The following is a 25,395-nucleotide window of genomic DNA, read 5'->3' as shown; positions in this document are numbered from 1 at the left end:
GTGGGAACCTGGCGGCGAAGGTGTGGCATTTTGCGTTTTATTGTGTTGCGAATAGGTCTATCTCTGGATGACCCCACTGCTGGAAGTACGGTTGTAGCACTGAGGGATGGATCTCCCACTCGTGCATTTGATGGCTGTGTCTGCTGAGCAAGTCCGCCATCTGGTTGTCCTTGCCTGGGAGGTGTTCCGCCATGAGGAACATGTTCCTTTGAATGGCCCACTTCCACATGCACTGTGCTAGGTGTGACAATTGTGGAGAGTGTGTGCCCCCCTGTTTCTGGATGTAATACATTGCAGTCATGTTGTCCGTCCGGATCAACACGACTTTGTTGCACTTGATGCAACTTGAATGCCTTCATTGCCAAGAAGATTGCCATCAGTTCTAGTAGGTTGATGTGCATCTTCTGCTGCTGTGTCGTCCACAGTCCCTGCACTGTGTAATTGAGGACATGCGCCCCCCCCCCCAGCCCTGGAGAGATGCGTCCGCTGTCAGCACTATTTGTGGTACAGGCTCTTGGAACGGTCGTCCCCTGCAAAGGTTTTGTGGGTTCCACCAATGCAGAGAGTTGTATGCACGACCGGTCATCAACACTAGGTCTTTCAACTGTCCCCGAGCCTGGTTCCACTGTTGCGCCAAGTACTCCTGAAGCAGACGCATGTGCAGCCTTGCATGTGGGACTATAAAGATACAGGAGGCCATCATGCCTATTAGTTGCATGAACACTTGCACTGGGTGCGAGTGTTGGGGCCTGAATTTTTGAATGAGCACCTGCATGCTGGTGACTCTTGCAGAGTTTGGCTGTGCTGTTGCTGCCAGGGTGTTGATTTCCGCGCCTAGGTACTGTTGTACATGTGCGTGTTGAAGATGAGATTTTGGGTAATTTAGTGTGAACACTAGACTGTGTAGGAGGTGAATTGTGCGGGACATGTGGCTGGCACACTGCTGGGCCGACTTTGCTTGGACAAGCCAGTCGTCCAGATATGGATAGACATGGATGTGTTGTCTCCGAAGGTGTGCAGCTACTGTCGCCAAGCACTTGGAAAACACTCTGGGGGCAGTTGTGACCCCGAAAGGCAAGACTTTGAACTGGTAGTGCTGGTTGTTGACGGTGAACCCGAGATATTTCCTGTGACTGGGGTGAACGGGAATGTGGAAATATGCATCCTTCAGATCAAGTGTTGCTAGGAAATCACCCTGACTGAGCAATGGTAGAACTTGCTGCAAAGGGAGCATGTGAAAGTGTTCTGACAGGATGTACTCGTTTAAGGGTCTGAGGTCTAGAATGGGCCAGAGAGACCCGTCCTTTTTTGGGATTAAGAAGAACAGCGAGTACACCCCTGTCCCCTGTTGTTCCAAAGGCACGAGTTCTATGGCCCCTTTTTGCAGCATGGATATGACTTCTTGCTGCAATAAGAGCATGTGCTCTGCGGACATAGGACGGTGCCTTGGGGATATGTTGGGTGGAGTGGAGGTTAGTTCTAGACAATAACCGTGTTTTATAAGTTGTCTTACCCACCTGTCCGTGGTAATGCTTTCCCAGACTGGCAGGAACTGCTGAAGTCTTCCCCCGACCGGTGTTATATGGTCTGGGGGCAGTGACAAGACGTCACGGTTTATTAGTGGCGGAGGATCTGGCATTGTTATTTCCTCGTCCTCTGCCTTTGGTACTGTTTCCACTGTATCGACCTCTATTGTTCTTGTTATAGGTGGTTTGTGTGGCTCCCTTGTTGTATTGGGTTTGGTGTGACGCTTGTCCTCTAGACGCTCCCCTGTTACCGGAGCGACGAAAGGAACCGCCCCTGAACTGCTGTGACTGTAGAGCTCCCATGGACTTGGCAGTCTGTGTCTTTTTTTATTTTTTCTAGGGTGGTGCCCACTTCTGGACCAAATAAAAAGTCCGGGTTAAGTGGCTGATTAAGCAGAGTTGTTTGGATCTCTGATTTGAACCCAGAGATGCGGAGCCAGGCATGCCTCATGAGCATTACGCTAGTGTTGATGGCCCTAGCCGCTGTGTCAGCTGCATCTATCGCACATTTAATAGATGCGTTTGAGATTAGCTTCCCTTCTTGTATGAGCATTTCCGACCCCTCCTTATAAGTATCAGGCTGGTGTTGCATGAGCTGCTCTAACGTGTCATAGTGAGCCCTATCGTATCTTGCTAATAGGGCCTGTGTATTTGAGATCCTCCAAATATTAGCTGCTTGAGCTGCTACACGTTTGCCAGAAGCTTCCAAGATCTTGGATTCTTTGTCTGGAGGAGGAGCATCACCACTTGTTTGCTCTTTTGCGAGCATTTGCCACCACCAGGGAGTCAACCGGGAGCTGGCCCTTGATATACGTAGGGTCCACATGTGCAAGGCGGCACTTCCTCTCAATCCTGGGGTTTATTACCCTTGATTTTGTTGGATCTTTAAAAATGTCACTAGCATGTTTGAGCACACCTTTAAGCATAGGCAGAGTTTTCACAGATGTTTCTGAGGTGGAGAAGGTATCAAACAGAAAGTCTTCCTCCACTGGGTCAGCGTGCATGTCCACATCATGGTTAAGGGCTGCCCTCTCAATCAATGCGTTAAACGCAGCGGTATCCTCAGTAGGCGATGTCTTGACCGCATAGGACTGAGTGTCAGGGTTGGTGTGCGGTTCATCAGGGTCAGCCCATGGTTGGGATTCCTCTTGGCTTGTATCAATGGGATAATTAAACTGGTCCTCATTGTACTCCTCCTCCACATCTACGGTGGCAGGTGTGGGAGTGTAAGTATAGTTTTGTCCATAGGATTGTATGGGTTCAAAAAGAGTAGGTGAGGTGGCAGAGTCCCTTTTCCTCTTGAGTGGTATCTTGTAGGATTCCATAGGAGTTTCAGGAACGATTTTCCGTTTATAAACGGTGAGTCTTCCTGATTCGGAGTCGATGAATAGTCGACTGGTTATCATAGGACGGTGCCTGGAACAGAACGTCTTCCTGCGTGTGCGGGGCCATTGCGGTCGCCGATGAGGACTTGGATGCGTCGGCGCCCTTTGGGAGCTGGACCGTTTTAGGCCGCGCTGTCGGTGACAGTCCGTATTTTATTGGAGCCGTAGGCATCGGCGACGGACTGACCTGCTTCGAGGTAGGCGTTGTTTTCAATCCGACCGACTTAGACTGTTAAGCCTGTTTCCTATGGCCATGCGTCGACTCGAGCCGTTGTGGCGCAGTAGGCACGCCCGTTTGCTTCGACTTGTTCTGTTCTTGTGGGTCGAGTTTCGTTTTTGACTCGAAGGCCTTCACCGTCAGTGGCTTTCGAGGCTTCCATGCGAGGCTTTTTTGGGTCTCGCGTCCCTTGGAAGAGTCGCCATCTTTGGACCCCGACGTCGACGTGAGCGTGACGTGCTTAACAGCAGACACGGGCTTCGGCGCCCCGATCTTCGGTTCGACACCCCTTTGCGACCCCGAGGGGTCGATCCCATGTTTTGACTTGGTATGTTCCGAAGTCATCGAGCCGATAACTGTCTTCACCAGTTTCGGTTTAGATTTAGTGTCTTTAGGTTTTGGTTTCGATTTCTCCACTGTGTGCGGCCTATTGACAGATGGCTCTGTGGAAATGTTCGTAGCCTGGCTCGGAAGCGGGGCTATAGAACTTGTATGAAGATCTTGGCTAAGGCCTTTCGGCGATGCCTCGACCTGAGCCGTGGAAGTGTTCTTATTGGGCCCCGCCACTGCGTTTGGGCCTTGTTCATCGCCTGAGTCATCATCGACGGCTCCGATGGGTTGCGCGTCGTCTCCTACCTCGACGATGTCTTCATCAAGGACGTAGAATTCTTGTTCGTCCTCATCGTAGTTGGAGTCTCGCCCCGACGCGGGATCCGACTGTCGATCAGAATCCTCCTCTGACACCTTCTTCGTCGTCAGCTCCGAAGATGTTTTCCGGTTCGGGCGCTGATTCCCGCGCCGACTGTCGTGCAGCGCGTCGAAGGCGAAGAGTCTTCTTCGATCTGAAGCGGGAACAGGCCATGCAGCTGGCCTCGTCGTGGTCCAGTGAGAGACATTTATTTCACACCGGGTGCAAGTCTATATGAGGGTATTTGGAGTTGCAAACGGGGCACAGTTTGAACGGGCTTCGTTCAATCGTCGATCGTCGACGGGGCCTTTGGTGTCGAAAGCAAGCGGCTTTCGACTTCCGTCTCGAAGAACTGGAACAGTATAAGGCACCGAACGAAGACAATACCGACGCCCCCAAGGCCTTTTGGCCTCCAAAAGCTGTTTTATATCGATTTCGAACGCGAGTTGCGAAAGTACATCCGAACCCAATGGCGGAAAAAACAATCTGAGCATGGAGGGGATGCCCATGCGCACTGTAGTCCAGGAGAGGAGCCACCTATCTCATGATAGTTCGAAGACTCTTCCAGGACAACAATGTGCAATCATCCGGACCCAACACTAGGCGGCGATCTATGCATAGATATAAATTCAGCAGCCCACATGCCTCGAACATATATATTTTTATAAAACTACTGTGTGGTTCTCCTTTCATTTAGTTAATACAGGACGTGATATTGTGGTAAAACAAGCTGCTTTACATTCCTTCAAGATTAAGCCTGAAGGCTGCTCTCCCCAGCTACCACTAGGATAGCTTTCAAAAGGTTATTTTTGACCTCGTACATTATAAGGGTCGTTTGGACTGGTGCAAGATGCCGGTCAGGTAAGACTGAATACTGAGGATAGGGTAACCTCCTCTGACTTACACGCAACAGCAAGGAGACACTTAGAAGTTCCATAATGTCTTGGCAAAAGACAATGACAAACTCACTAGCGAGTGCTAACTTGGATGTCATTCCACGTAAGTGGGGAACAACACACCTTAGACGAGGAGGTGCAGACTCGAGAAGATGACCTGGGGAACGCTAGTGGACCTGCCTTGAGAGGACTGTATGCATTTGTGGTGTGCAGTATTACACTCTGTCTTCATATATAAATATTGGCTTTTAAATAAAAGCAAGTATTTGACTGGACAGTCAGTTATTGGGAATTGCTGGAAGTATTTTGAGTTGTGAGCCTGAGTTCACCCTACACCTACCTCTTCTTCGAGACGTCTTGGACTGCTCAACCCACCCTTCCACTGAGAGCCAAGTACTGAATGGGGTTCTTAACCAGGTTGTGCAGAGCATAATAAGTCAGTTTCCGGATATCATGTGTAAAAAGCCTCAACCACCACAATTGGCCCCAGTAGCGCCTGCTTGCTCTGTGGGCCTTGGAAAGGGGTTCTAACATGGGTTCAGTAAATGGTGTATACAGAGAGAATAAACAGAGTCCTGAGGAGGGCATTTTAAACAACCTGCAGAAACAACATTGTTGACATTCAATTACCTACATATCACTTTTTGTAAAATGAAAGAATATGACATTTAGATTGAATATGTAGATATTACATTTAAATTGTCTCAGTACTGCTTAGAATGTGAAGCCAACGCTGGTACCACTGAATGAATATCTTAGGAAGGAAGATAGTTTACAACATTGCGACCTGTCCCAGAAGTGCCAGAGTGAGGGCAGACCTCTTCAAGGAGCCTAGCAGAGACAAAATATGGATCCACGAGAGGGAAGGCAGTTTGTCTTCTATGGGCTGATTCTAAATGAAGACTATCTCCGAAGCAAGGTCAGCGGTGTTGTGTCCACTCCCACAAGCTCCACTAACAAGGAAGGGTGGTCACTACGTACACATGGCGTTAGAGAGAGTTAGTATACATATGGAGTGAGACAGTGTGAGTGAGATTCGTTGTGTAGCTGCTTGGCTTTTTCTTACATGTATTTCTCACTAGCAAACAGATTTTTCATACGTGACTGTGCTGCTGGGTGTATATATTTATTGTATTGCATTCAATGAAGTCAGCCAGTTTTCAATTGAACATCTCTTGCGGCCTTAGTTTTAGAATTAGAACACTAGCAAATTATATCTGCTACAGAAGTGTGTTAATTCACGGAAAACATACATTTGCACTACTACAGATAAAAAAAATAAAAACCTCATACAAACCTGAAATACAATTTCATTACTGGGACCGGTAACTCTTTATTCTGTGGGTCATTACAAACCCACCAGAAATGCAGCTGAATGGTACTTGAGTGGTATAAATATTTATTAACCATGTAACCTCACATTTTCCTGCTTTGCTACTTTACAGTTTTGAAAATTAGGAGGCTAAGGTTAATACAACACACTTTCTGGTACGTCCTTAAATGTGTCAAGACATTTTTTGCTGCTAGAGTGAGGATGCAAAAATGTAGCAGCAGAAACAATAATTATGCCAGTTACTCCCAATTTTAAAAGCACCCTCAAAATGTGGTAGTGATAGCTGCTTGTAAATCAATTATTACCAAAATCAATACAGCTGCGCTTGCATACCAATTCACAATCCACACCCTCGGCTTAGATTTGGCACCATATATGTTGGGAAATTTAAAGCACAGTAAGCATACGTGTAAAATCACCAATAAAGTTTAATTATCAAACATATTACATTACTGACAATTGCAACAAAATATATATAATTTCAGCATTGTCTCTTCCATATATAAAAGATACATTTTAAAATTACAATGTTTAAAAAAGTAAAGAGCAGCATTCAAAAATATCAACAAAAGGCAAACGCTTTTGTTTTCTTCATTGCATAAAAAATTACCCATTTGCTTCTTCAGTTAACTGAAGAAATTATCATAATATTTTTTCACTATGCTACAAGATAAAGTGAATACGACTCGCAACTGTAAAAAGTACCAGTTTGATTATCCATAATAAAAATTATTTTTAAAAAATTGTCATTTTCAGCTCTAGCCATCAGGCCCTTTTCTATACACTTCCCATGGGCGCAAAGGCCAAAATACCCACTCGAAAAAGCCTCTTGATCGGGTGCTGATAATACTGTATGCAAGGCCTTGACAATTTTTGGCACAAATTTATACTCGTGGTTTCTTGGGTGGTGGATCCTGCAGGCTAAATTTAGGTATTTCAGCTGAAGGTGCGAAGGGGATTCTCTTCGTTGTCACTTTTTTACCTATTGTCTCCACCTGTAAAGGAAACAACAAAATAGGTATAATTTCACAGTCAATTATTGCTTAAAAAATAGCAAGAAAAAAAGACATTAGAATACCTGTATATTTTTTACAGAATGAAGAATTCAAATTTAACGTTTGTTCTATGAAGATAAAAATAGTGTCACTGTAACCTCAGCTACACTGTACATCTGACAAGCTGGGCGTTCCCCGTGATAGATCCAGTCGCTGGAATGTTTTCTTTCAGAAGACTCAAAACTTAAACAGAGTTTGTCCAGACAGGCATTCAGGCTACAATGCATATCGCCTCAGTGTATTCAGTCTTCAAATGAAGATCCTTCATAAGAGGTTCATTTGACATTAGAAGTGGAGAATTTGCCTGGAGCAGATATACAATAGAACCAAGAGATGTATGAAACACTGGATCCTAGAGGTAATATGGCAACACGTTTGTACTTAAGGAGGTGGGAGTAAAGAGATTGCTCCAACTCCAAGGATTAACTTGGTCGTGTTATTCACCGCATTTAAGGAGGTGGGAGTAAAGAGATTGCTCCAACTCCAAGGATTAACTTGGTCGTGTTATTCACCGCATTTAGGTGCTATTCGTATCAGTCAGTTTTCGATTAAAAAGTTGCATAGACGTGGCATCTCTTTTCCTCCTCAATATTAGGGTTTTGCGAATCGCTACATTTTCTGAAGCTAAAACCTAGATATGTGTCTCAGTGTAATCTGCAACAAACATGCTGCAAAACTCTCAGAATCAAATTAGCATTACCTATCTGTTGCCGGAGGAACCCACTGTATCAGAGAAACTCCTTTCACTAGTCCAATATTAGTCCAGAGAGAGTGGCTTTTTCTTTTGCAAAGATCAAATCTTCAATTTACATCTGTCCCTATAGGACAGATTTAATTTAAAGAGTCACCAGGTGCACAAAACAGAAAAAGAAAGTTATTATTTTACAGGAATTTATGTTGTTCAATTGCCAAATGCTTATTTTAATACTAGGTTCGGCCACCCTCCCTTTGGTCTCATTTGTTGTACACAAATAAATAAATAAATCTGTAGAAATAAAGCCCCCTCCGGTACCTTTGATGTCCACGAGGCTCCTCAGCCTAACTCCCCCACACAAGACCACCAGAAATAGAGATTAGACTCCCTCCCAGCAAGCTATGAGCAGTGCTTGCTCAAATAGAAAGTGAAACTGTCCTTCCCTGGGCTCAAAGTAATAGCAGCAGACAGAGGACTAATACTTCTATCTCCCCCATCGGTTCGGCCATCTTAGTCTGCTTATCTTTGGGCGACCATCATGGACTAGTCATTTCTACCATCGGACCTAAGGCCTTTTAGATTATTCTTATCGGCTGCACAATTTACACAGCTTGATGTTCTCACGTCGGACTATGATAGAGTGTCTGCCTTTTTACAGTGGTATTATATTACTATATTCCTAAGTGTATCCAGCACATTTCACTTTTCTGCACCTATTGCTACCTCATATATTTTTGCCTTTTACAATGGCATTATATTTTTATTTTTATATTCCTAATTGTATCTTGCACGTCCCACTTTTTCGTCACCTGTAATGCACCGATTGCTACCTCATATTTTTTGCTGCTCACTAATGTCACTTGTTTCATATAATCTTTGTTTGCAATTGTATTTTGCTACTGACTCATGTACCTCACATATTTTTGACTATTCACTATTGTCACTTTCGACTTAGGTATTTTACTGTCTACACAGTTATTTTATTCCAGTAAATGGTCAGTATAATATTTCTACTTTATTCTGCACTTGGTTGTAACCCACTTCGAATTCACTTTTATTCCTGTAATGTACCGACGAATATCTCATATAGACTTGGCACATGATGTAACCTGCACCCATTACACTGTTCTTTCCCGTATACACGAATTACTACCTCATATTTTAGTTGCCCATTGGTGTCACCCCTGCTCCATGTAACTTACTGTCTGCATTTGTATTCTGCTCACATATATATCATTATTGTGCACCTTACATTTGTGCAACTGACACCCATCTCAAGTCTTAGTCCTGTATGCACTGATTACTACCTCATACACCTTGGCCGCTCACTAGTGTCACTTCTGTTCCATGCAACTGGCTATTATTGTCTGCATCTATATTCGGCTCCAGTATAGCATTTTTATGCACCCTACACTTGTGCAACCTGCACCCATTTCAAACCTTATTCCTGTAAGCACCGATTACTACCTCATATACTTTGGCTGCTCACTAGTGTCACTGTTTGGTCCTTGCTACTGGCTATGACTGTGCACCCTCCCACACCTACCTACACTCTCATCCCAACATGGAACCCATCGGCAAGCACACATATAGAATCAACTACCCACCCGCACTCACCAAAAAAGCCGCTTTAAACACAACTTCCTGAGGTCCCACCCTGAAACTCCCTTTGCAGACACCTACTTCTCACCAGTCAATGGTTCACTGAACAGTGATATCATCTTCCATACCACACGCAGAGTCCAATGGAGAAAATCGTTCCTCACCTTACTCACCGTCTCCACCTCCAGGAAATTCGTGCATGGCCTAAAACTCACCATCACACCATCCCAACTCTTCCCGGGCAGAAGCACCATCACTATCTACAATAACGGGATTATCCTAATTCAATCCACAGACAGGAACCTGGAACTACTAGACAACCTGTTCCCCACGTTCAAACAACACCTCTCCAATCATCGGACCCCCACTCATAGCACCTTCAGTCCTATCACCCTTGACTTCACAGCCCCCAAACACAACCCTTCTAACCTAGCTCAACCCCAAAACGACACGCACCTTTCCTCCACCCCCGGCACCTTAGACATTCACCCACCTAATGTAGCTACCTCACACTCCTCAATCACAGTCTTAGATCCCTCGCCCACATACTCCAGCGGCACCCCCTCTCCCCCCACCAACCTCACCTTGACCTCCACTCATACCACTCCCATTCCTGTCACCCCTGACACCACAGCCTCAAACCACAAACATTCTAACCTAGCCCAGCCCCAAAACGACATGCACCTCTCCTCTACCCGCGGTACCTTAGTCATTCACCCACCTACTGTAGTTACCCCACACCCCTCAAGCACAGACATAGATCTCTCCCCCTCATACACCAACCACCTCACCCCTCCCCCCTCATACACCAGCCCTCATTCCCATTCCTTTTACCCCTGACACCACAGCTCCCACCCGCAACCCGCCTAACCTAGATCAGCACCAGACCGACACGCACAAAGACAAACCCCACCCTTTATCCCCCCCATCCTCAGCCCCCACTTCCACCCATTAACTAATCACACAGAACACACCACCTACATTAACTTAACTCCACCCCCTCAAAAAAGAACCATCTACAATCCCACTTCCCCCCCCCATTCTCACCCCCCACTACCCAACTTACACCCCCATCACCATTAACATACGCCCATCCTCCACCCTGCTCTCTCCGCCTACCACCAATACTCTCATCCATACCACCAACCTCCCCCCTATGTCATCCACGCCCAATCCTCCCATCCCCACCTCCAACACATATCCCACTCTGGACTACATTACGGCCTCCCTCCACCAGCTCAAAGAAGACATTCACATCAAACAACAACTACTCTGCACACACTCCAGTCACCCCCCACCCAACACCCTCCTCCAGATCAAACAAGACATTCACATCATCAAACAATTACTCGGCACACACCCCAGACACCAGACACCCCTCACGCGCCTCCAACATCACCACCCCTCCCAACTGGTCCTCCACCCGGGCGGCTAACTGTCGCACTCAACTCCCCCCGCACTGGACCTCAATCCCTGTTCACAATCGCGAAAACCGCCCCCATCGCTCCCGCAACCCTCTCTCGGACCTCGACACAATCACCCTCCTCCGCTCCTACGACCCAGCTCCCCATAGCAACACACCCGACACTCTCCTCGCCATTCCTACGATTCACTCAAATCCCCTTAGACCCCCCACACTGAACAACAGAATCGCTATCCATAGTAACCTGAGTAAAGTCCCCCTCGCTGTAAAACCCCCTCCCTCCCTCGACACACCCAGTCTCAAATGCACCCTCATCAACTGCAGATCAGCCTCTAGACACTCCTCCGCAATCGCTGATCTCATTTTAACATTGGATCTTGACTTAATCATCATGACTGAAACGTGGCTAACAGAATCTTCTACACCTATAATGGACATTCTGGTTCCCCCCAACTACCACATCACTAGACTTGACAGGTCTGGCAAAAAAAAAAAAAAAGTGGTGGAATCGCATGTATATACAGGAGCAACCTCTCTGTCTTGAAAGTAACCTCCCCCTCCCTACCCTCCCCAACCTCTTGTGAATACATCTGCCTCGATATTATCAGTGAGGGCAAACCGATATGCTCTCCTCACGGCATTTACCACCCACCCGGCGACAACCTTACCTTCTCCCAACAAATCATGGATATGATCTCAACCAACTCTGGGCGACAACTCACACAAATATACCTTGGTGACTTCAACCTCCACTGGAACGATCACAATGATGCGGTGGTAAAAGGTCTGAAAAATTTCCTCAACACCCTTGACCTCACTCAAATATGCAACAGTCCAACTCACGAGAAAGGCTCTATCCTCGACCTTATCATCTCCAAAGAAGCCTCTATCCAACTCGATTCTATCCAACCCTGTGACTGGTCAGATCATCATATTATCACATTCTTCATTAATGAAAAAGTTAAATTTAACCCTGTTCAATCCTCGAGGCCCAAAGTCTGGAAAAGAGACATGAAAAAACTAAACTCAAACTCTCTACCATCCCAACAGCTGCAAACTATTACTTCCTCCTACTGGCGTTACAGACGTCCAATCCTTGACTGATCACTATCTCAACACTATGACCTCAATAATTAATGAAGCCGCACCATTGCAGCTAAAAAAAGCCTCCGCAAAAATTTCCAATCCTTGGTACGACGGGAGTCTCAATGACTATAGACGTGCCATGCGAATGGCAGAACGCACCTGGAGATCAGCTCCCTCTGCACTGAACCTAAAAATCCTGAAGAAAAAGAGAAATGCCTACTTCAGGAAAATAAAACTCTCAAAATCAGACTTCTTCAGTCTTCAGCTCGACCAAGCCAAAAATCGTCCGAGAAAGCTGTTTGAGCTTATCAGAACACAATCCAAGGAACAACCCCGACCTCTCAGCACTATGCGCGAAGCACCCTCCTGCGAAGACTTTGCCTCTTTCTTTATCCAAAAAACCGACAACATAAAGAATGACCTCCTCATTGACGCAAGCATCTACTCCAAACCCCACTGCATAGCACCCACTAAACCAAAAAACAATGCTACATGGTCATCCTTTGTCACCTACTCGGAAGAAGAAATTGGCAGACTGCTCAGTACTCTGAAACCATCCAATCACCTCACGGACCCCATTCCGGCTAACGCTGTCAAAGACCTTACCCCTTCGCTCCTTCCACTCTGGACTAAAATCATTAACAGCTCACTTCAACAAGGGACCATTCCAGACTCCCTCAAAGTTGGACAAGTCACACCTTTACTAAAGAAACCTACAGCCGACCCCTCTGACCTAAACAATTACCGTCCCATTACCAATATTCCGACTCTTGCCAAACTGTTGGAAAAATGCGCACAAATACAATTGACTAAACACATTAATCAGTTTGATCTCCTCAACTCGCATCAATCAGGCTTACGAGCAAATCACAGTACAGAAACTGCTATGACTCACATAATTGACGACGCCCTTCAAATCCTAGATCAAAACGATACCTGCCTCCTCATCCTTCTTGATCTCTCCTCTGCATTTGACACCGTCAAACATGAGAATTTACTCGAACTGTTAAACACAAGAATGGGTCTATCTGGAACTGTGCTCAAGTGGTTCACGTCCTTTCTACACAACAGGTCGCAGAAATTCAAGAGTAACAACTTGATGTCCTCGCCAATACCTGTATCGCTAGGCGTACCACAAGGATCCTCCTTATCCCCAACTTTGTTCAACCTAGTTATGGAACCTCTCACCACCTTGCTACAAGATTCCAATGTACACTTCCACATGTACGCTGATGACACCCAACTTTATCTCAAACTACAATCACCCAAAGACATCATGCTCTTGAATTCTACGATCAGAAGCACCCAATCCTGGCTGGCCGCTAATCATCTCAAACTCAATGCTCTTAAAACAGAGTTCCTTCTGATCTCACCTCCTGCGAAGATCACTACCGCACAAATTTGGCTTAAACACCTAACGGCACTCAATGTTCAACCCACCACCGTGGGCTCAGCAAAATCTTTAGGCATAACACTTGACACCAATCTCAGCATGCAGGAACACATCAACAAAGCAACTAAGGGAGCAAACTACCAAATCAACACCCTAAGGAAACTTAAACCCTTCCTTCCAGCCAAAGACTTCCAAACTGCGGTACAATCACTAGTCATACCTCGAATAGAATACGGCAGCATCGCCCTCTGCGGTCTCCCCCTTGCTACTACGGCACCCATAAGAGCTTCTCTAAATGCCGCAGCGAGACTCATCACTGGATCAAAAATACACTCACACATTTCCCCTGACTTCAAATCCCTGAACTGGCTGCCTTTTGAAGCCAGAATACAACTGAAAATCGCTTGCTTGACACACAAGGCTGTCCACCTGAGCTCACCTAGATACCTCGCTCAGAAGCGGACGATTTCTGGAGGCTCCAGAAACACTAGAGGCACAAACAATCTTTTGCTAAAGCCTAGAAGATTCCGCAAGGAAAAAACCTATAAACGCTCCTTCTCAGGAATGGCACCCAGGATTTGGAACTCACTCCCTCCTGAAACCTGGCTCATCCCCTCTACCATACTTTTTAAGAAAGAAGTAAAAGCTATCCTCATGGCTAAATGCACTTGAATTACTACTGGGGATTAACTTCAAAGACTCGATTTTGAGCTATACTACTTGTTCAAACCTTTTGCATTTTTGTATGACTTGTGATATTGACTTACCCGATTGTTTATGTTACCACTTATTTGTATTTTTATCATTATTGATGTATCTGTCTATGCTCCCTCATATACCACCCCCACCCCAATGGTTATTCACTCACATGCTCGTACCCCTCATATGTAAAGCGCTCTGATATCTGCAAAGATCTTGTTCGCGCTATATAAAACTTTCAAAATAAATAAAATAAACAAAAACGGCAAAAAGTCTGATAAAGTGCTCTAATTTAAATGCCATGAAAAGCAAGCCATTAAACTGCACTCCATGTTCTTTAGGTAGAGCAGCACATCTTCGTAGACTCATTTCCGAAACGAGGACTGGCAAAGCCAGTAGGTCTGTCATTGGCTTCCACATTTTTGGCTTGATCAGTGCTTATTTTGTCATGGATTTTGTGAACCAAATGCCTAACCAAGGAGTGTGAAAGCTATGTGCAATCTGGTCCCTCTCAGACTTAAGAAGGGTGGATAAGGGCACAGGTTGTATCAAAGACAGTGCAGATGATGGTGCAGCGGTATTCAACAAAATGTTGAGTTGTAAATATCGGAACATAAAAATATCGGGGAAAAACTATCGGAACATAAAAATATCGGGAAAAAACTATTGTGATACAAAAATAGTCATGCAGAAATGCTGTCTAGAATATAGATTTTTCAAGTAAGTAATATCAAAGAACATAGTTGTAAATACAGTTTTCAATAATATAGTGGTAAAGAATAGTTTTCTTAATTTGTGTTCTAGTATATATACACACACATTTTATGGGCTAGTATGGTTTATAATTAATTTGTTTTAAATATGGTTTTCAATTTTAAGTGTTTTTTAGATTTTTTTATGTAATTGTTAATATTACATTGATAGTGTTGTAGCAGGTTGCTGGATGTGTAAGGGGTAGCCAGGTCTCTCTGATCCCCCAGCCCCACCCAAAATCTAAGTGCTGTCTGTAATTTATATGTTGCTTCTTCGGGCCCTGCCTCCTGAGTTTCACACATTTAAATTAATGTTATAATCTCTCCAACCTCATCCAGCTCCTCGGCCGCTTCCCCCCATTGCTCACACACCTCAGTCCACCCCACTGCATGCACCATGGTTGCCCCATCTTGATTTTTCTTTAAATCTTTTGTGGGTCTAGCAGCTGAAATTGCGGTTGTGCCACTCCTTTCTATGTTTAAAAAAGGGCTTTGGTGTTCTTTTTACTGTTCTTTTTTTATTTTACCATTCTTAAAAAGTTGTAAGAGATCTTGGAATGGTAAATAAAATCAAAATACAAAATGGCTTCCATGTCACAACGCATGTGGCGACATGAGTGCTGATGCTGCCGTAGCCTCATGATGCATACAGGAGCATGCTTCCATGCCCTTTTATTTGCAATTGCTGTTCAGCATTGCTACTACCATTTCTTCTGGATTTTTCGTCAATGCTTAACTGCATCCCCCCCCCCCAAACAAACATTACTGGAAAAGACTAAAGATGAAACCTATTGGATTTCCAAATACCGGTAATCTTTACTGCTTCCTTTAATAGAGAGGTCTAGCTAATTTCCATTGCCATAGTCATCTCCTTATGGAGAATTAATTTGGTTCGTTACCCCCATTTCCCCTCCTAAAGACCCTTGTAGCCACTGAAAAGCATGGAAAGGTTCTAATAGTTCACGAATGGTTTAATGTGCTCTGAGTCACTTAGAACAGACTTTTGATCTCTTTTATGATTCTCTGATGGGGATATTAGAATAGAGATTTTGTACGAATCTAGAGGGTGCCCGACAAGTGGAGACAGATCTGGAACACTGGAACAGCTACAGGGGAGAAAAATGTGAACCCCCATAGGCGAGGGACAAAATCAGCGTGATGGGTCTGATTTATGGAAAACTGTAAATGTATTACTGCCTTACCACATGCTAGCAAGTCAACTGCTTGTCCTTCACCAGTGTTAGGTCGCCATTACTTATCACTGCATTGTCATGTCGTTATTAATTAAAAAAAAATAAAAAAAAAATAGACATTTTCTAAAGATGAGATTTTCTCAGTACGAGTCATTTAATTGAATGTGTCAGTGCTGCTGGATGACTTATTTACAACTTTAAGCATAACTGTAATGATATCTAAAGACAGATCTTTCCACTTTAAAAGCTTCAGCATAGATGATACTCTAAGACAGCATGCATCATTGTTAATATTGTAAGATCTTCAGTAATTGGTGGAGTCACATTTGAATCCGGAGTAGAAATTAAGCCAACAAGTGGATTCGGGGAAGCAAATTTTATTTCTGGTACAAAATTCTCAGCTTTCTAAATGGAATAATAGTCTTCATTCTTGGGCTTAACTCTGTGTGTAGTCAAGTCTTCCACATCTCACCTTTCACCTTTATCAAATCATTTTAAAATCATTATAGGCAAAATAGCATTATAACCTAAACATTGTTTTAATCAGAGGACAGTTTATATATTTCCAAGTTGGATATTGGCCTTGCTTTTCTGGTCTCTAGTTTTATTCCCTTTGATGGCCTTAGATGCAGCTATATCCAACATGTTCCTCCCGTTAAAGTAATCTTAAACTGTGTGTTTAATGCTTTACCATCTAGGCCGGACTGCAAAATAAGATTACGTTCTGATTCCTTCAAAACTATTTTCTGAGAGGGAGTTTGTTGAACACTTACTAGTTCTTAACTATTTTACATTGGTTCTTACATCTTTAATATTCCCTAGAGGGGGAATTACACAATTACATTTGTTGGTCCACAAATCTATTTTTTGTTTAAATGATTGATGAGCACTTAAGTGTTATTTTGGCGTGAAATTACACAATGCCAAAAGGAGTCCTTACTTTTCATGTATAGCCACCATTGTTTAAGACGCTAGATTTATCACAAGAAAAAAATAGGGGTTTCGGGTCCCTGTTTACTAGCCAGAAACAACAATGATTTACATAACCCAGTTTGTCAGTAAACTGAGTACTAATTTTTTGAACAGCGCATATTAAAGTGACTGAAACATGCCTTCACTCACTTGGTGGGCACTGCATCTGCAAGGATCATTCTCTTCCAGGCATTTTTTTTTCACTGCTGCTTTAATTCATGTAAATATCTGCAACAACCTTTCCTTTTTAAATAGTTTCAAATGAAAAGCTTGTTTCTGCTACTTGAGACTAAGTTAAAGAGAGTGACAGAAGGGCATTTTAGCTAATCAGTCTAGAGATAAATAATCCATCAGGATTTGTACAGGCAGGACAGGCAAGTTTAGTCCCTTTCTTACAATGTAAAATAATTTTCAAGCATGTGAAGCATTACACCCTTAAAGTTTCACATTATTTTGAACTCCTTCTGCAATAAATTCACTGTGAACAGATACCCTTATAAAAAGGTCTCAGAATTATCTACTTGTGTTATGGGGGAGGGGTAAAAATATATATGATCAGGATTACATTTGTTTGTTATTAATTAAACTTACCTTTGACAGTTGCTGCTCCCCAGGCACATGGCCTCTTAGTATTTGGGGAGGTGATTAACATTTCGAACAATATCTAATTTCTTTTTTTTTTATTTAATATTTTTATTTGAGTTTTCGCCCCCCCCTTTTACGTTGTACAGAGCACACAATAAAAATTCATTACATTTTACCATGCAGGATTGTCATAAATCATAAAGAAAATCATACAAATAAATCAAGCATAAAAGATAAACTATAAGTGAAGGCAAAGCAGAACATAGTTACAATAAGACAGCAATTTAACATAATTCATTTTCAGATCTACCCCGGATCTCTCTCTTTCCACTTCTGTATATGATCCCATATCTCATTTCCAAGTTTTTCACTTATTCTTCCACTCCTTGCATAAATCGCTTTCTCAAGGTTAAATATAGCTAATAATTTATTCAACCAGTGATGAAAAGTAGGTGGCAGTCGATCTAGCCATGCTGTAGCAATAGAGTCTTAAAACAGCCATAGCCACAAATACAAAATATTGGTAATTAGTCTTATTTATTCGATCCTCTAGTCCTAGAAGTATAAGTGATGGTGTTAGAGAGATTTCTATGTTTAATGCTTTTTTAAGGAATACTTCAATTTCCTCTTGAGTTGTTTTTAGGTGTGGACAAGCAGCAAACATATGGATTAAATCAGCCTGAACACTGTCGCACCTCGGACACGTAATGACGGCCACTCCTCCCCACTGCGCCAACCTAGCTGGAGTATAATACAAAAAATACAGCGTTTTAAAGTGCTGTGCCTGGAGTGATGCCGAGCATAATAATTTCTGCCCTAATTCCAAAGATTTATAGAAACTTTCCTTCTCTATACCCACTTTTTGTACCCATTTGCCTTCATATTTTTCCAGATCATCTGGTCGACATTCTATTAATTCAGAATAAAATCTTTCAATTATGCAATCTATACCAATCTGTATAGTATCCAAGATTGAATTTGTTTCAAATCCCGCCGGCCCTCCCATTTTTGTCAAAATAAAACTTCTAATTTGCAAATATTTAAAATAATGGTTAGTATCCAGCCCATATATAGTTTGTAAATTATTAAACGGCATCACCCCCTGTAGTCCTATCAGATCAACCAATTTGGAAATCCCATGATTACCCCAATCCGTAAATACTGCCCCTGAAAATATATCACCAGGAAAATTTGGATTATTACTCATCCTAGTGTAAGCATTATATCGTCCTACGCCAAATATTTTCGAAAAGGAAAACCAAATCTTATAGGCAGCCATCGCCGTTTTGAATTTAATTCTCTTAAAATAACTATGTTCTACAAACTTCAAGAGAAAGTTTTCCGCTTGATCCCCTAGTACTATTGAGTAAATTGCCAACGTTCCTAACTCAGAATATCCTTCACTCTCTGCTCCTCCAAGCAAACCTGTCATATGTTGGAGGCATGCTGCCCAGTAATATAATTTTAAATCCGGTAGGGCCCACCCCCATCGTTCCCGCGGTAGTGCCATATATCTAAGTGCCCTTCGGGTCTTCCCATGTGCCCACACAAATCGATTTACCATATGCTCCAGAAGCTTAAACCATTTTCCTTCAAATAATAAGGGTATAGCCCTAAACAAATACAAAAACTTAGGGAGAAAAATCATTTTGATTATGTTAGTTCGGCCTACTATTGAAAAATTTATATTATTTAATCTGTCCAAATCCTTCTTAGCTTTGTTTATTAATGGCGATATATTCAACTCCACAAGGTTGTCCAGATCTGGAGTTATTGTTACCCCTAGATAGACTCCGCTATGATCCACCCGAGAATCAGTACAAACTATTTTGCTATTTTTAATAATTTGCGTTTTTGCAGTATTGAGGGCATAACCAGACACTTCTCCAAATAATTGCGCTTCTACCACAACCAGCTCTATGGCTTCTGTGGGTCTAGATGTTATGATCGCCATGTCATCAGCATAAGCCAGGATTTTGCAAGGGCCCCTAGCAGTCTCTACTGGGGAGATGTTATCATTTAATTCTATACGCCTTATGTAGGGGTCCATATAGAGGGCAAATAAAAGCAGGGAGCAAGGGCACCCCAGTCGTGTACCCCTCTTTATCCGAAAGGGTAACGTATACCTTCCGTTTACTCTTATACAAGCAGTTGGTCCTGCATATAATACCTGTAGGGCTTTCACTATTCCCTCCCCAAATCCTACCCTTCTCAAAATAAACCAAAGAAAGTCCCAGGAGATTCGGTCAAGTGCTTTTTCAGCATCCAATAACATCACTGCGAGCGGGCCACCTGAAACCTCTGCAAAATCAAATAAGGTAATAACTTTACGTATATGATGGGTAGTACCCCTCCCTGGAATAAACCCATGTTGGTTAATACTAACCTAACTGCCAATTGTCTTCGCTATTCTCAGGGCGAGTATCTTCGAGTATACTTTCGTGTTTGTATTCATTAAAGTTATTGGCCTATAGGACCCAGGTTGTTCTGGTGGCTTTCCCTTTTTCAAGAGTATAACGATGTCCGCCCCTGCCCAACTATTTGGAATTGATACACCTTTCTGTGCTTGCTGCATTGTGGCAATAAAATCTTTTAATTATATCCCAAAATATTTTATAAAATTCCAGTGGAATTTGGTCAGGTCCTGCAGCCTTCCCAGACGTCAGGCTGGTTAAAGCGATCAATATTGGTTCTGGTGTAAACAAAGCCTCCAATATATTAGTCTGTTCTTCTAATAATGTACCTGCTGGTATGTTATCTAGGTAATTCCTTATTTTATGAATATCAGTCAAGCAATTTTGATCATACAAGGAAGTGTAAAATTTTCTGAAAACTTCGTGTATCCCTTCTGAATGTGTAGCTAATGCTCCTGCATCATCCTGTATCGCTCTTATTTGCCCTATAGAGACATTCTGTCTTGTGCGAATAGCAAGAGTACGGCCAACAGTTTTGCTAAATTCATAACTTCTTTCTTTGTTTGCTAGATATATTTTCGCCGCCTTGTTAGCTATAGCTTCTTCCGCCTCCATACTTGCTTTTGCTATTCTCATCAGTACTTGATCTAAGGGGGCACCTCTAAGCACACTCTGAGTTAATTCCTCCTCTGCCTCTACCACTGCTTGAGCTAGTTCCGCCTCCCTTTGTCTAATCCTTATTCGACTTGCTACACTAAAACTTATCGTCTCCCCTCTAATGGCCGCCTTAAATGAGTCCCACATATTCCCTGTTGACGTACTACCTCTTACTAATCTAAAAAGATCCTGATCCAATTCCTCATATGCATAAGGTAGGCGTCGTCCTTTAATAACCCTCTCTCAAATGTCCAGACTCGGGAGAGGTCCGTACTCAACCCAATATTTAATGTTAAGACCAGGGGATTATGATCGGACATTATCCGCAGTAATCTTTCAATCTTGACTTTTGATTGCAGAGAGTATGAAATCAAAAAGTAGTCTAATCTAGCACAAACCTTGTGCGGGGCTGAATAATAAGTAAATCCCTGCTCAGTAGGTTTTAAGGCCTCCCATACATCCACTAACGCATTATTCCTTATAAGTTTGTATAGTGAACGTCAAACTCTTTTTCCTACCTTGGTAACCCCGACCGGGGGCCATTCCCAGTCCTCCTGCCCCATTGATATTAAAATCCCCAGCCAAGATTACATTAGGTGACTATGCGGCTAATTCCAAATCCAAAAAGTCCAGAATATCCGGATCATCTTCTGTTGAACCATAAACACAGCCTACAGTGATCCATTTCTCATTAACTTTACACTCTATTAGAACCCATCTCCCCTATTGATCTTCAAGTTTCCTCCTTACTGTTATATCCCTGCATTTCGCTAATATTGCCACTCCTCTATTCTTTGCCCCTTGCTTAGAATATGCTAACACGTTAAATCCTAGTTGTTCTAATAGGTGACCTTGTGTCCCTTCTTCTACATGGGTTTCCTGCAAACAAACCAAATCCACATTTAGAGATCTCAACCAAGTTGCAACCCTCTGCCTTTTAATTCGATCATTTAGACCGCAAACATTAACCGTAACTACACGTATACTCATTAGTGTACATCAAATGGATTTCCCATCATGCTCATATAAATAAACATTTTAATATTTATCTCTTGGTATAATACATTCTTCCAATTGGACACAGCAAATTTTCCTACACTGTCCTGAATGTGATAACTCAAACAAAAAACACTGTGCTCTGTACCCCTCCTCCACTCCCTCCCCCCCTTACCCCCTCCCACCCCCCCCTTATGGGCAAATAGGTCAGTCCTGACCTATGCGTGACAGCTGTAGCCCCAAGTGCCACCCGCCCCTCCAGCTCCTGCTCCTCAAAAAAAGACCTTCACATGCCTCTGAGATACACACCGCTAAACTCAAAACTCATCCCTCCAGTGAAATATATCCTATTACTTCCGATGTTTGGGGACCACCATCAACGACTTAGAGCCTTCTTTTCTCCCTTTGACCTCATCCAAGTATGCCTGTGCTTTGATTTCTGAGAAGAAGATTTTTGTATACCCATTAAAAATAACTTTAAGGCGACAAGGAAACATTAGATAGGCCTCACAACCGATGTTTCGAAAGGGGGTTATCAATTGCCTCATACGCCATCGCCTTTCCACTGTCACATGACAGAAATCCGTCCGGGCAAAAAATGTTGTGCCATTGTAGGATCGTCTGGCCTCAGGATTCGCTTTCTCCATAATTTCCTGCCTTAAGAGGTAATTTCCTACATATATCAAAATTGCCCTAGGTTTATCTGATATTTGTTCTCTCCTTTGTACCATAGGGAACCTGTGAGCCCTCTGTATCTCACTATCCCAATTCCATACCGACAATTCTGGAAAGCCCCCTTAAATAGAGCAACAACAAATGCCCGCACATCCTGCCCCTCTTTTCCTTCCGCGACCCCTAGAAGTCTAACATTGTTCCTTCGTTGTCTATTTTCATAGTCTTCGAGCTTCCAATGGACATCCGACGCCATCTTTTCCTGTTAGTTTTTAAACTCATTCCATTTCCCAACATCCTCCTCTAGTCTCTCAGTTCTGGCCTCCACTTCTGTAACCCTGGATTCCATGTCTGCGTAAAGTTTATTCACCTTGCGTAGTGAGCCCTGTATTTTTTGATTGGCCTGCTTCGCCCTCCGAGACTCACTTCTTGCCTCCCCCTGCATTTGTTTCAAAGTAGCATAAAGCATATCCATAGTAGTTGTCTGTCCTGAGATGTTTTTTTGAGTTTGAAGTGGAGTAACGGCACCTTCTTGTTAGAGCTGAGAGGTTGCTGAGTAATCCCAGTCTAATTTTTTTGTTACAATATCTAATTTCTAAGGTTAGCTGTGGACCACTACCATTATCCATACACTTGTGAACCCGACCCACTGCACAAGGGAAGGTGTCCGTTCTATCCTGGGTACACAGAACTCCACATACAATTCTTATATCATTGCCTTTTGATATTGTAAGACCTCTGCAGAGGGACAGGATAATTTACTGTTGAACGTAGTGTTTAACTCCCATAAAAGCTGCTTACTGAACAGCTTTAGAAATTTCAAGTTACTCCAATCAATTGTGACAGATAAAGCTGTAAGCCCAGCATTAGAATATCAAACAGGTAAAAATACAACTTTCCCACAGAGGCTGTAATACAATCATGTCAGGTGATATGTAAGCTCCTGCCATTATGGAATGTACACATCCTGCCCACCTCTTTACACAACACCCTTTGGAACAGAAAAGTTACCGAGGTCATATACTGTAATAAGATCTCTCTACGGTGCCAAGACTTGCATCATTCAATGTAAACTCAAGTTATGTTAATCATATTCAGCAAATACTTCTTTTTTTCCTCTACACAGATGGGCAATGGTCTATGGCTCTACGGGATTTTGTATAGAGTTTCATGGAGTCTCTTTGTAGATGTGTAGTCTCTACTACCAGGAAGCGGAGACAACTAAATGGCCTTGTGGGTAGACAGACAGTAGGCTGCAGAGAGCCTATTAATAAGGCTCTAAATTATTGGGAGCAACTATATGGTTTTGTACTATGGCTATGTTTTCTTTGAAGGATTCTGCAATTATTTGCTGCTGTTGTACAGATCTCACCACGCCAAACACAATAAGAAAAACATGGAAATAAATAAAGTTCTTCACCTATGTCATAACTTCTGTCCCATTATACTGAACCTGCCTACATTCACATCGGTTATAGCACCTTCTATGGCCTGGATAATGTACCAAAGTTACATGGAGCAGGCGTCAAGGAGTGCATATGCATGCATACCTCTCAAACACCAAGACTCACGCCTATGTGACCTGCATGCATCACACCAGGTTCTGTGCAACTGCTGATCACAAAAGAAATCTTCAGCTGCAGGGGCTCACATGCTAAGTGTGTATACATTCGGTCATAGCTGCTCAAACCTTTTCATATTCTTATGCCCAGTTCCCTTTTCAATGGATAGAAAATTCGGACTGAGGTTGAATTTACAATAACCAAAGTGGAATTTTTTATTCATACTGGTCTAAAATGTTAGTTAAAAGCCCTTTTAGGAAACATTGAGGAAAGCATGAGTGATTAGCCAAACGGTGGACATAGCAATTAATGTACTATTAAAGGTCTTCAAAAACTTTCCAAACATGCATTAGTTCAGAGAGCATAGGCATGATGCCCTCTAGGAGAAAGTGGAATTTTAAAATGCCTCGGACTGCAGTGAGCAATGATAGGGGTTATGTCTAGGTCTCCATCAATAAAATAAAGAGAACATTTTTTTGTTGCTTAATTGACAACTAAATTGTGCAATTTAACTTGCACAATAAGCACAGCATTTGGAAAATAAGGTAGCGAGAGCCTGTCTCGATTACTGAGGAAATGAGAAACAAAATGTAATTTGTGTACTTTTATTTACTAATAAAAATGCTTTGATGGGGTAATAGACCTTGATTAGAGGTTAAACATCTCTTACGGGTCTCAAGCCAATATCTTTTTGGATAAGAATGAACCTCTTTATCTGGATTAGGAGTTTTCAATATTTATTACAAAAGTTCTATTTGAGACACAAAAAGCATTTGTTTCAGTAATGTAATTTCTGGTTTCATTCCTGGCCACATGGTCAGCAAAAAAGATCAGGAGTCTAAACTGGTGACCAAAAGTTATGATCAGCAATTAAAGGCTTCGGTAAATACAAATACCCACCCCCCAGCCATTCCCAAGACAGATGTAAGAAAATGCTACATGACCGGAGAGAAGGCTGATACCAGGAAGATGAATATACATAGTCTAGTGACTAGTGTTCTGCATATTGCTCCCAACTAGAAGAATTGCTTGAGGCCTCTACTTTTACACGTGGCTTTGCCTACAGAAAAATGTTCACGCAGGAGGCACTGGACCTGAGAGCCTTCTGGAATCAGTACACAAAAAGAGGGGAAGATAGTAATTTCGGTCCAGCACACTTCCTCCAGAAGAACAGCAAAAAAAGGTGTGAAGTTCTGTGAAAAGGCGTACTCTTGGTCATATTCTCAACAAAGAGACCATTCAGGCCATTGGGAGCATTGTTTTTCAGATACACAGACCCTATCCCACCGAAGTGGCATGCTCCATCACTGAATCGTGCTGCCCGGTCCAGAAAGTATCCCGACCTGCAGTACTGCCCAGGGAAATTATCAGGCCTGAAGAAATTTACAGAATGGACTCTTTGGAACACAGAACCAGCTGTTACTAGCCCAAATGGCATCATGATGAATCTGTATGTACCAAAATGTGACAAAAGCAATAGCAGCATTAGAATTTACGCAGTAGGGCCTGGTGAAATGCGGAGGGCAAGTCAAGCATGTTGAAAACTTTGGCTCCTTGAAATGACTGAATCCAAGGCCGGAACATTAATGGTTATA

At 42.9% G+C, this 25,395-nt stretch overlaps 1 protein-coding gene across 1 annotated transcript in view; it reads right to left on the bottom strand.

Moving 5' to 3' along the window:
* Nucleotides 1–6,455: 6,455 nt before the first annotated feature.
* The window catches only part of UGDH (UDP-glucose 6-dehydrogenase), a 91,228-nt gene continuing 72,288 nt past the window's right edge, over nucleotides 6,456–25,395 (bottom strand). Inside the window, exon 12 of the mRNA XM_078678317.1 lies at nucleotides 6,456–7,040. Coding sequence (XP_078534443.1) covers nucleotides 6,930–7,040 — 111 coding nt within the window. The 3' untranslated portion in view covers nucleotides 6,456–6,929. The remainder of the gene's footprint in view (nucleotides 7,041–25,395) is intronic.

The sequence above is a fragment of the Lissotriton helveticus genome, chromosome 2_2 (assembly GCF_964261635.1).
Source record: "Lissotriton helveticus chromosome 2_2, aLisHel1.1, whole genome shotgun sequence".
Lineage (NCBI taxonomy): Eukaryota > Metazoa > Chordata > Amphibia > Caudata > Salamandridae > Lissotriton > Lissotriton helveticus.
This window is presented reverse-complemented; position numbering and strand designations above follow the sequence as displayed.